Below are 12,850 nucleotides of genomic sequence, written 5' to 3'. Positions count from 1 at the left end.
AATCATTTGTCTACCCGCCAACTATATGTGCTTTCTTAAGTTTTTATTATTTGGTGTTTTATTATTATTATTATATTTATTTATTACTGATTTATTCTTGATTTGTTTATTTATTTTTCATTTTATTTTGTGCAGAAAAATAAAAATGAAGACATTTGAGTGGAACAGTGGAATGTTTTATCAGAGCTTTTATTGTAGAAAATCGGAACCAAAGCACTGAAATTTTTTTTATATTTTTCTGTTTTTAATAAATGCGTTTGTTTTTTTTGGGGGGTTGGGGGCATCCTTGCCCAGACCCTAGCTCCAGTGGCCCCCAGGTAAATTGAGTTTGAGACCCCTGCTTTAGAGTAATCAATGACATAATTTGTGATGATAATTATAAAGTAGGTTTGAAATTGACCTGATTTAATATGTGTCATCTCTCTCCAAAAGACTGCAAGTGACATGAATGTAATATTCCATAAGGCTGTAACCCATACAGGATTGTTTATTTATCCACTTTTTTAATTTCTCAGCCATCAGATGCTCCAAAACATGCAGAGGGAGGCCACTATGGCTTCCAGTGTTCAGTGTAATTGTGTGTGTGAGCTGTGTTGTGTCTTCTGCATGCCGGAGGAATATTTAAATGACTTGTGTTTTAATTTGAGGCTGGAAGTGGAGCTGCAGCTCACAAACGTGGTAACAGCCCCCATCTACCGGCAGGCAGTCGGGTAACCTCTCTCTCTCTCCATCTCTCTCTCTCTCTCTCTCTCTCTCCATCTCCGGTCTTTCTCTCCTCTCTGCCTCCTCTTGGCGCACTGCGTACAGTCCGGAGCGCCTCCTCCGCCTGCGCACCGTACGGGCATCGAACCAGCACCGCCTCAGGTAAGAGCCTGACTCCGGGCTGTGTCTTCTTGGAAGAAATAATAGCATCCATAAGCAAAACATAACCGCTTAATGCTTAACTCATATGCAACGGAAGCCAAATCCTTTCATGAAATAGTTTTTTCATTGTTGTTTAAAAACACAAATTAAGCCGTAACATGTTTTTTTTATTATTATAATAAATCTATAAATACATATTGTAGTGTAACAATTCAAAATATTTAACATCTATGCTTAAAAATAGAGCTTTTAGTTTAGTATATGGGTAAAATTTTGAAATAAAATAAATTTAGAACGTTTTCATGTTGTTTTCAATTTTAATTTGTGTACAAAAATAATTAGTAATCGAGCCTATAATTCAAATAATTCATCATCCATCAATTTTATATGAATAAAAAAACCATCTAAAACCATCATTATAAAATATATGACACGGTTCACACTGGGAAAAAAAAGCCCATCCAATTAGTGACATATTATAATGAAATATAACAGTTAATATTATAATAATATAATATCCTCGCTTGTGCACTGACACAAATCCTAAATCCTCCTCGGCTAGAATCAAATGTTACCGCTGGAGGCTCCGGGTCAACACAATTCTCAATTTATCGACATTTAAACTCGTCACAAATGTCTCCATCAAATCATAAAAAGACCCCCACTTTTTGTGTTTTTTAGTTGTTAATAAAACACTTAATTTATTTCACTTATTCTTATCCTGTCAGGGTGTCACGTGCTAAATAAATATAGTGGTTTTATTTTGTATTTTGTATTTTTTTTTCTCCTCTCTTTCCAATTAAAGGCTACACAATTTGATGGCAATGTGTGTGTGTGTGTGTATGTGCGTTATAATGTAACATTTTCAAATGAAGCATACATAACTAAAAATGAAAAATGAACCAAAGGTCAGTCAATTACTTGTATTTTTTTTGTCATATTTTTTTAATTAATATTTTTATACTATGCCGATTAAAGCATGCAGTTTAGACTGAGCTATTTTTATTAGCTTCACACCCTGTCAATACTTATAATGTAACCTCAATATACTGTATATTAATATATATATGAAGTCATTTTTCCCCTTTCACATTGACCTCAATATTATTATATATTTTTCTCGTATAGAACATTGCCTGTGTGTGTCTGTGCTACATGGAAAATATGACTTTCTTTAAATTGAAATACCAGTGGAAAACATGAAAACTGTAAAAAGTCATTTAATGTAGTTATTTACCGGCTGATAAGATTACATTCAAATCATAAAAAAAATAAAGGAAAGAATTGCCATGTGTTTATTTTGAATCCTAATATAATTAAAGTCTAGCTAATTATGTGATACAGCAAAGCCACGCCCACTACAGTCTATCAATAATCACGGTCACGCCCCCTTAGACACTGACACAAACGCACCTGTTTAAATGTATGTTAAGATAAGATGTTTTTCATGTGTTTTAATTGGGGGAAAAGCTATTGATAATTTTTTTGTGTTTTTTAATTAATTATAAATGTATTTTTTGGTGTAAATAAGTGAAGTATTTTTAAATGGAGTATTATACAAAAGGTAAAAAGGACGCTTCTTTGTTGGGCAATAGAAGTGATTGGTGGGTGTGTGTGTGTGAGAGAGAGAGAGAAAGAGAGAGAGAGAGAGGGAGGGAGGGAACTCCTCCTACCAATATTATTCACACTGGGCAGGCTTTGCTCTCTTCACAAATAGGACACAGTTCTCAAATCCAGGCAGTCCCAATCTGACCTCCAAACACCAAGGAACCCTAACTGGGAACTTTGGGAAAAGAGAAAAAAAAAGAGAGAAAGAGAGAGAGAGAAAAGAAACAAGGCAAACATTGTGTCATTATTTTTTTTTGGCCAGCCTCCTCCTCCCCCCCTTTTGACTCCATCACCCGTTTTGGACTATATATATTTTTTTTGATGTGGAGGGGAGATATTCTGCAAAGAAGGACCAAGCTTGTGCACCACCATCTTTCCCTCTCGTCCCACCCAATGCTGTTGTTGTAGTTTTTTTCTTCTTCTTCTTCTCCATGTTTCCAGTCGTTTTTGCAGACTGAGAGTCTCTGCAGGGTTTGTTTTTCGCCCCCCCCCCTCCCCTACCCGCGGCCCATTTGGATGCGCTGAGCCGGGGCCAGCACCATACGGTCCACACACACGGTGTATGGAAGTGGTGGGCTGCAAGGCAGAGGCAGCCAGTTGCAAGTTGCGTCCAGGACCAGGACCAGGAGGACCGGGAGCCATGCTTTTCCACGGGATCTCCGGGGATCACATCCAAGGGATCATGGAGGAGATGGAGAGAAGGTCCAAGTCGGAGTCTCGCTTGGCGAAGAGCATGCAGCTCAACGGAAGAGAGACGGTGAGTGAGGACTTGAGGGATGGAATTGAGTTTTTTTTTTTTTTGCACACACACAAAATTTTAAAAAATGCAGCAAAGTTAATAGAAAACTGAGACGAAATTTCTGCAAGAAATTGTAGTCATTTATTAATTATTACACTCACTAAAAACACTATAAATTGTGCAGATATTGCAAGAAAACACACACATATATATATAACCTAGTGCTTACATTATATTAGAAATATAAAACAGCACACGTGATCAATGTTAAGTATGGATTATGCAAAATATGCACAAAAAATATTACTAAATATACAATAGGGGCCTTTGTTGACATTTGTGAAAAATGTGAAAAAAATATACAACTTAAAAGCATGTTATAGCCAATAAGACAAGGTGGAATTTGAATGGGGTTCCCATGTTCTCTCCACGTGAGCCAGACCATGCCCTCCATGAGCCCGGAGAAGCCCGCCCTGTGCGCCGGCTGTGGAGGCAAGATCTCGGACAGATACTACCTCCTGGCCGTGGACAAGCAGTGGCACCTGCGCTGTCTCAAATGCTGTGAATGTAAACTAGCGCTGGAATCGGAGCTAACGTGTTTTGCCAAGGATGGGAGCATCTACTGCAAGGAGGATTATTACAGGTAAGAGACGTGGATGTTTGTGGACGTGTAGTCTTGCATCACAAGTGGGCGCGGGTGGAAAGTCAGTTTATGTATATTTTTATCTTTCATTTTTGATCTTACAACACCAGTACATGGACTTAAGACAACCATTTTTGTTTGGAGCATGCGCATTAGTTTGGAATAATTCGTTGAAAAAAAATATTGGTTACATTTGTATACAAACACGTCAAATATTAATAATGGTGACTAGTGGAATCTTACTGCTTGTGAAATGAGTATACAAAAATGTTAAAAAGAATTAAAAAATGACAAATATTGGTTAAATAGGGGCATCTTACTACTCGTGTAATGTTTAATCTAAAATGCCAATAATAATAAAAAGAAATGATAAATATTGGTTAAGGTCTGCTTGGTTATTGATTATTGTAACTCTTCTTACTTAGGAATTTTGTATACATAGGTCAGAAACAATCATAAAAGGTGAAAATTGAGATTTTTACAAAACTTGGGGTAAATTGTTAAATATGAAAGTATTCCAAAAACAACAATAAAAAATGAAAGTAACACGAAATGCTTGTGGAATTCCAAAACAAAAAGTGACTATACAAAATGAGATGAACAATACTGGATAAATATTGAAATATTACTTCTTGTGAAATATGTATAGATGCCAAAAATATTAATAAAAAGTAAAAGTATAATGTCACGTGAAGACGGTGACTGTCTCTTTAAATCGCCATCTTTTTTGTTAAACGTCAAGAAGTTAGCAATGATGGTAAGTGAAAAAGAAAAGCTAACTTTTAACTTTTAAAGTGTACACGTTATTAATTAAACACGTTCAAATTAAACGTAATTTGTTAATGGTACAAAAACAAAGACTCAAATTTTGGTGACCAAAAGTGTCTTAGCAGTGTGCTATATTGGATATTAGCCCATGCTAACATCAAAGAAATAGCGACTCGTTTTCGTAAACATGCTAGTAAGTGACAAGGAAATATGTTGTTACCGACACAGACAATAATGTATTTAAATTGAAATTGAAAATGAACCATGTTATATATATATTATATATGTTCCCTGCGGTGTTTTGACGATGTGTCTTGTTCCAGAAGGTTCTCCGTGCAGAGGTGCGCGCGCTGCCACCTGGGGATTTCCGCCTCGGAGATGGTGATGCGCGCCAGAGACTCTGTGTACCACCTGAGCTGCTTCACTTGCACGACGTGCAACAAGACCCTCACCACGGGAGACCACTTCGGCATGAAGGACAGCCTCGTCTACTGCCGCCTCCACTTCGAGAGCTTGGTGCAGGGAGCCGACTACCACCCCCAACTTAACTTCGCCGAGCTGGCGGCCAAGGGCGGCGGCCTCGGCCTGCCCTACTTCAACGGCACCGGCACGGCACAGAAGGGCAGACCGCGCAAGAGGAAGAGCCCCGCCATGGGCTTGGACTTACCCAGCTACAACACAGGTGAGACGGCGTGACACACACATACACACACGCATAAATAAAACGTCAGAAGACTGCATTAAAACTAAAAAAAAAAAAAAGATCCTCGCAGATAACTAGCTTCCGAAAGGTTGTCACATGTCCGATTACTCTAAACACAACACAAAGGAAACCCTGCCAATATCACGCATAATCAGGGATGTCGAAAGTGCTGCTGGGGGCCACTTTCTGCTTCTTAAACGACACCAAAAATTCGAAAACAGAACAAAAAGGCAGAAATGTTCTTACATTTTTAGCGTTTTTGCGAAAATAATATATAACACCTCTGACGTAAATAAAATGTTATTTAATTCATGTAAACATTAATTCACTGAAAGCGATAAATCCGGATTAATTAATGAATCCGCCTTGACTTTAAATGATGACATAACAGTCATATGCCAATTATATATGTTATATGTAATAACTACACCTGTGACTTTTTTTTTTTTTAGCAAAATGTGTGGTATTGTTAAAAAAAATTTAAGTAAAACAAATTTAAATGGCTCCCCGCGCCGAGTGGCTCCACCCTGCAGCGTCCCAATTTTGTTGTGTCTCTCCGGCGAATTAGTGCGCGCTTGATAAGTTAGTCATTGTGAACACAGCTTCCTGTGTTCCCGATGAATAGGGAGGGAAGAAGGGTAATCTGCGCGTTAATTGTTCTCCGTTAATTGAAAGTGACGTTGGAATCCCGGGCCTCCAGTAGAGGCGGTCAGCCCCGGTTCTCAGGGGGCCAGTGCATGCAGATCCGTGCGCAAACAGGGATGCGTTTATCTGTATTTTTATCATACATGTGTAATAATAATAATAATAATAAATAATCAACAACAATCATGTGATTTGCAGTCGCGGATGTTGCGCAATGAGTCGAAATGCAGTGAAACAACCTCCACACCGCAATAATAAAAAATACTTTTTTTGCTCTAATCAATTCTTACCAGTTAAATCCGGTTATTAAATATTAACCCGAAATAACGCAAGGGTGGTGAAATCAGTTTAAGGAACATCTGCAAGTTTTATTCTTTATTTTATTGCCTGAATGTGTACAATTTGTATTTTTTAGTCTCCGAGTGTTCATGTTAATATATACGTCACTCAGCTGCTCATATTTACTACAAATGGGATCACATTCTGCTGTTGTTTCTGATTTATTAGTCTCAAGCGAGCAAAGATATTCTTGCATGTTTTCATTTCCCCCCCCCCCCCCCCACAAGAAAAAAACACCTCCCGGTTGGGTGAGGTCTTCTTGGGATACAGAGACCCCTAGTGGTTAACTTTCATACAGCGGCTCAATGGTGTTCAAAATGGAGATTATTATGTTGTTATTTCAGTTTGACGCTCAAATTGGTGCAAAAACATAGCTAAGTATACTGTGCATAAGTATCCTAAACACTCGCCGTTAAAGATAATTGACCTCCGAGTCTCTGCTCTACCCAGGCTGCAACGAGAACGACACGGACCATTTGGACCGGGACCAGCAGGCCTACCCGCCGACACAGAAGACCAAGCGCATGCGGACGTCCTTCAAACACCATCAGCTGCGGACAATGAAATCCTACTTTGCCATCAACCACAACCCGGACGCTAAGGACCTAAAGCAGCTGGCCCAGAAGACGGGTCTGACTAAAAGAGTTCTCCAGGTAAGCACGGATCCATTTTTCCTTCTTGCACCACCACCCCCCGACCTGACCCTATTTACCATTTCACACCAGAAGTCATCTTTTGTTTTTCTTAGTCATTAAATGGGTGTTTATTTCCTTTTATAATGCAGTTTTTGAGGTGTAGAAGTCACGTTGATTAGGTTTTTATTTCCAAGACGAGTGCACATGATCTTTAAAGTCTTGCACCAATATGAGGACCTGGTGCCTTTTCAGTCCACATATTGCCCTCAATGACTAGCTGTGTACTGCATTTGAGTCTTTTCCTTTTCTTTCTTTCTTTCTTTCAACGAATCGTACATAAACTCAAAAAAGTAAAAGCCACACTGGGATTGGTTTGCAGGTTTGGTTCCAAAACGCGAGAGCCAAATTCAGAAGGAACGTTTTACGACAAGAGAATGGAGGTGTTGATAAGGCTGATGGCACCTCACTCCCTCCACCCTCATCCGACAGTGGGGCCCTGACCCCCCCCTCCAGCGCGGCCACACTAACAGACCTGACAAACCCCTCTATTACCGTAGTGACGTCCGTCACCTCTAGTTTGGACAGCCACGATTCGGGGAGTCCCTCGCAAACTACCTTGACAAACCTTTTCTAACAAGCTAGCAAGACTGCTTTCATTTTTGCTTTTGTCCCCCATACCCCCCCTCCACTTTTTTTTTTTTTCTTTATTGACACCTTTAAAAACATCAGAAGCGACACCTTGGAAGAGAGAGTGCCGTACTGTTTTTGACGCAAACAGGAACCACAAGAACAAGAAGAGCACATTTCAAAATAAAATGTGTAGCATTTGACACCGCATGGCTTTGGAAAGGACTTTAAAGAGAAAAAAAAAATACCATTGGAAGAACAATAACCCCCAAACTACTGGAAACTAGCATTCTTCATTTGACTTGATTTGTACATTTGTATTGAATTCTGATCAATTCAGCCCTTTTTTTGCTTAATTGGTGAATCTTGCTCTCGGAAACCTGTAATTGTATGCACTGTGTTGGCACTAATTAGGTCTTTTTTTGTTTGTTTTGTTTTGGAAACCAACTTGTAGAATGTTCTGTATATGGGTCGATCCAGAAAATAGGCTTTAATTCTCTTTTTGAATGTCTCCCGTCTGTACGACAATTGAATCAGACTCAGATCCCAATTGGATTCATTCTTTCTAGAACCGGACTTTCTCACTTGATGAAGACATGTACTGGAACGAGACGCCAATCTTACGTTCTGCACAGTTAATAACGTTCGCTTATGGAATGGTGGGCAGTTCGTGTAATGGAAGGGGTGTCCAAAACGTTGATGCTTTGATACGTTTGCTGCATTCAAGACCAGAAAACCCATCCGTCCAACGTAGTGTCGGTCAATGTATGCTACATCTTTGTATTTCCGTAACTGCTTCGTAAACAAATAGCTCACATCTCCTTTCTTATCATCAAAGTTGCGCTAATAATGATGAAACTTGACTACATCTTCGCTTTGTGTTCAAGGTGACGATGCTAATTGGTCATATCTGTTATAACTGTGTCAACCATGGAATTTCCCACAGTTCCCATAGTTGGCCAAAAATGGCAACAGCAGTTGCAACCCACTGACAGTCGGAAGTTGGGTTTTTCCACCCCTAATTTTGGAATTTTGCAGAAAATTACCCTTATTTTCAAATACAAATGCTGACAGAATAAACAATTAATATCTAGTAATACACGGTCATGGGAAAATAACTACAGATCACTTTGTTTCTTCAGTTTCTTGTTCATTTTAGTGGTTGGACAAACATAACCAATGAAAGTCTGATGAGCTATTTTTGTTATCATCATTATATCTATCCAGAAAATGTATATTCAATTGTTAAAAATGGATGGACAAACTGAAGAAACAAGGGTGGTTTAATGACTTTATCAGATTAGAACTGCAACTCACCATTATTTTCTTCCTTGATTAATCTGAAGCTCAATTAATCGAGTAATCGGTTCGAGGTTACTAGACAGACCGAATAGTTATTCATTCATTCATTTTCATTCAGGGTACACCCTGGAATGGTCGCCAGCCAATCACAGGGCACATATAGACAAACAACCATTCACACTCACATTCATACCTATGGACAATTTGGAGTCGCTAATTAACCTAGCATGTTTTTGGAATGTGGGAGGAAACCGGAGTACCCGGAGAAAACCCACGCATGCACGGGGAGAACATGCAAACTCCACACAGAGATGGCCGAGGGTGGGGAAAGACAAAATAAGAAGACAAAAAGTTACCACTTCCACACAAATAGGAGGAGAACTCATTCATTCATCCATTTTCTACCGCTTATAGCTGTTAAATAGGTCTGAGTTCATGGATGATGAAGGAAATTTCGAGGCTGAGGATATTTACTGTACATTTTTACAGTCAAAAAAACGAGTCATCGAATTCCAACGTAATTGATTAATAATTGATTCATCATTGATTGATATTGGTGACTCCAAATTGTCCATAGGTACGAATGTGAGTGTGAATGGTTGTTTGTCTATTATGTGCCCTGTGATTGGCTGGCCACCAGTCCAGGGTGTACCCTGCCTTTTGCCCGAAGACAGCTGGGATAGGCTCCAGCATACCCGCGACCCTCGTGAGGATAAACGGTAGAAAATTAACGAATGAAAAAAGTTCAAGCATGGCAAACTATCATTATTAGAGCCCTCTTAACACAAAATAACACCCCTATAGTGACCTTTACACTATTATTGGTAATATATATTACCCAATATGGTAGATATAATCACAGAAAATAAGCCATTTTAGCCATTTTAAAAATTAGACCCGTGCTTGTGTGTGTTTCGATAAATGTCTAACCGCACGTGTGGACAGGAAGTGGAGCTTCTATCGTATAGCAGTGCTATAACTCATTATCAATGAATTCAATATATATATATATATATATATATATATATATATATATAGTTAAAAAAAACAAATTGCGCGAGCCCCCAGGCCACATTTTGGACACCCCCCCCCCATTTAGTCAACTGCCTTCTGATCAAGTCAACTGCACAACGCCCAGTGAAAAGTGCATTATTGTTTTATCATGTTGCTCAGGGTGACCATTTTTTTAAAGGGAAAAATGAGTTAGAATTAAGACTGGAAACTGTCACGAGCGTTGAAATGACCTCAGCTAGATGGACGTGCAAAGAGAGGCAGCCATTTTTTTCCACTGTTTTGGGACATATTTTTTTATTTTCTCTAATAACCAGACCAAAAAAAAAAAATAAAAAAATTCAAACCGTGTTTCTTCTTCTGGCTGAAAGGTAGTGAGGAAAAAAAGACACATTTCATTGTGCGCGTTCTAAATTGTTCTGTTGTAGAACAAAGTGGTACACTCTGAGTCTACTCGCTGAAGTAGATGCCTAACTCAGTTCTACTATGTGCCTTATATGCGAGAAGTTTGGCGATGGGGGGGGGGGGGTTATGTTGGGAAATTCAGGATTCTATGTGTTCTTTGTTAACTGATTCACACCCTTTGAACGCCTCACTAGTTTTGTACTGTTTTGCATCTTATTTTCAAAGATCTTTTTATGGTGTATCCTGTTAAATAAAATTAAAACAAAACAAAAAAAAACACACAAAAGAGAGGGGGGGGGGAGCGATGTCATAGAAAGCATTTGTGCACTCTTTCAGATATAGTTCCAAGAAACTTATATATTGATCTTCGTGTTAATAGTTGAGTACAGTAAGTGTTCTATCAAGATTGTCCATGTTTTTTCCTGTTTCTTGATAAAGATGGTGTATAGAAACTATTTCCCCTTAAATATTTATGGACCAAACCGGTTGTTATATATCTTATTAAATTTGTGTGAATAAAAAAAAATACTTTGCTTTAAATGGCTTTTATTTTTTTTTCATTGCCATTTTTTTTTTTTGTGTGTGTTCTTCCTTAAATACAATTTCTGTCCGTCACATCAGGTAACCCGAGACAGCGTTTGCTTATAAACCAAGGAGCAGTTAAATTGTCATTTTTGCTTCCATTTTTAATTTCTATTCCCTCTTTTTTTTTATGATGTTTATGGTTTTTAACGTAATGCCCCAATGGATTTGCATCCAAACCCTGCAGTTAAGAGAATTTGAAATTGCTATTTAATGCATGATCATGGCTGTAGAATTTGAATCGACGGAATGCCGTAAAAGCACATCTTTACGTATGTACGCTATATGATATTAAACGCAACATGAAAGTACAGACCCCGTAAAACGCCATGTTGCTCTGTAGTTAATATATTCTTACTCTATTATTTCTTTCAGGGAGAACAAATCTTGGGGCATTACAGCCATACATCCCGACGTTTGAAAATTCCCTAAAGTATTAAGAGAAGGGGAAAACTTTGATGGGAATTCCTCACCATTGAAGACAAAGACAATATTAGGATAAAAAAAAAAGATGATAGCGGATCAGATTTTAGAACCAATTTGAGCAAAAAGTGTCAAGCAAAGGAACTTCACCATGTACAGCATCAATTACCTGTGTTTGTATTGGAAGAGAACAATGACAATAAAGTGTACTGTCAAGTAGTAAACACAGTCATTTGCATAATAATAATGGATGTTACACACACACACACACACACACACACACACCAACCTCTCTCCCACTGACATGCTCCTATATGTAAGCACAGTACAGCTTATAGTACATCCCTACACTCTTTGTTCTGGTTGCCCCCCCTGTGCACCGCCTTCCTGTATACAAACTTTCTTTTGTCCCTTTTGCAAACACACCCCCCCCCTTCTTCCTTGAAAGTGGGCAGCAGGATGCCCATCAAACATGACTGCAGAGCCGGATGGAGCTTTGCCATCTGCCCCCGAGCCGAGGGGACGCCAAGCTGGGAGAAAAAAAAAACAAACAAAAAAAAACCCACAAAGCGCACCCTAAAGAAGAGGTTCTCCATTCTGCATGCGCCCTCGTCGTCTTGTTCACGTTATCCTTGAGATGTCTTTTCATTTCCTTTCATTCGCTGTGTGATTTATTGTAAAAATAAAGCCTATGAAATCATGTTCCTGGCACTCGTGTAGCGCACACACACACACATACACACACACACTCAAACGTACACACACAGTGGGGAAGGGCGGCCACTGTGAGGATTTCTTTGCAGAAGAAGGTGGAAACGGTCACATGACCACTTGACACATTTGCTGATTTTGTATTTGTGTAAACTATTTCATTTGCTTCACTGATCAAGTGTTGAGATTTCACACTTTATTCTGTGGTCCTTGAACGCACTATAGTTTATTTATAACAGGGGTCTCAAAACTCAATTTACCTGGGGGCCACCGGCGCTAGGTTCTGGGTGAAGCCGGGGGCCGCATCAGGTTTTCAAAAAAAAAAAAAACAACCCAAAACACATTTATTAAAAACTGGAAAAAAAAAATCAATAAAAAAACTATCTTTAATGCTTTTGCTTCTGCTATACCCTACACTTTTTCAGTACTTTGGTTCCGGTTTTCCACACCAAAATATCTGATAAAACATTCCACTGTTCTCACATTCCAAAAACATGCTAGGTTAATTAGCGACTCCAAATTGTCCATAGGTATGAATGTGAGTGTGAATGGTTGTTTGTCTATATGTGCCCTGTGATTGGCTGGCAACCAGTCCAGGGTGTGCCCCGCCTCTCTCACTCAAAAGACAGCTGGGATAGGCTCCAGCACCCCTGCGACGCTCGTGAGGAAAAGCAGTAGAAAATGAATGAATGAATGAATGAATGAACATTGTCTTTGTCTCAGTGGGTGGAGGCGGGGCCGGCATCATAATACACACTCAGTGTAGAAGAGTGGTCCTTTTCTTAATGTCTCATGACTCCCACTCACCAATGGAAATCCCACACCCACGTTCAAATGTTTCATGC

The 12,850-nt window shown here is 39.0% G+C and overlaps 1 protein-coding gene across 3 annotated transcripts; it reads left to right on the top strand.

Annotated features, from left to right (window-relative positions):
- Positions 1-2,026: 2,026 nt before the first annotated feature.
- Positions 2,027-11,994, top strand: lhx9 (LIM homeobox 9). 3 transcript variants are annotated; one of them, XM_058072356.2, is made up of 5 exons: positions 2,027-3,229; positions 3,652-3,854; positions 4,946-5,304; positions 6,760-6,962; positions 7,324-8,406. In XM_058072356.2, the coding sequence occupies exons 1-5, from the start codon at positions 3,035-3,037 to the stop codon at positions 7,576-7,578; spliced, it is 1,215 nt and encodes a 404-aa protein (XP_057928339.2). In that variant the 5' UTR covers positions 2,027-3,034; the 3' UTR covers positions 7,579-8,406. The 3 variants fall into 3 exon arrangements, with proteins under 3 accessions (XP_057928339.2, XP_057928341.2, XP_057928342.2); XM_058072358.2 differs by having other exon boundaries at positions 2,924-3,229; positions 4,949-5,304; XM_058072359.2 differs by lacking the exon at positions 7,324-8,406 and adding an exon at positions 11,247-11,994 and having other exon boundaries at positions 2,927-3,229.
- Positions 11,995-12,850: the final 856 nt, after the last annotated feature.

The sequence above is a fragment of the Doryrhamphus excisus genome, linkage group LG4 (genome assembly GCF_037039965.1).
Source record: "Doryrhamphus excisus strain RoL-2023G ecotype Guam linkage group LG4, RoL_Dexc_Guam_v1.1, whole genome shotgun sequence".
NCBI classification, from domain to species: domain Eukaryota; kingdom Metazoa; phylum Chordata; class Actinopteri; order Syngnathiformes; family Syngnathidae; genus Doryrhamphus; species Doryrhamphus excisus.
The sequence above is the reverse complement of the archived record's forward strand: the minus strand, read 5'-3'. Positions and strand labels throughout refer to the sequence as shown.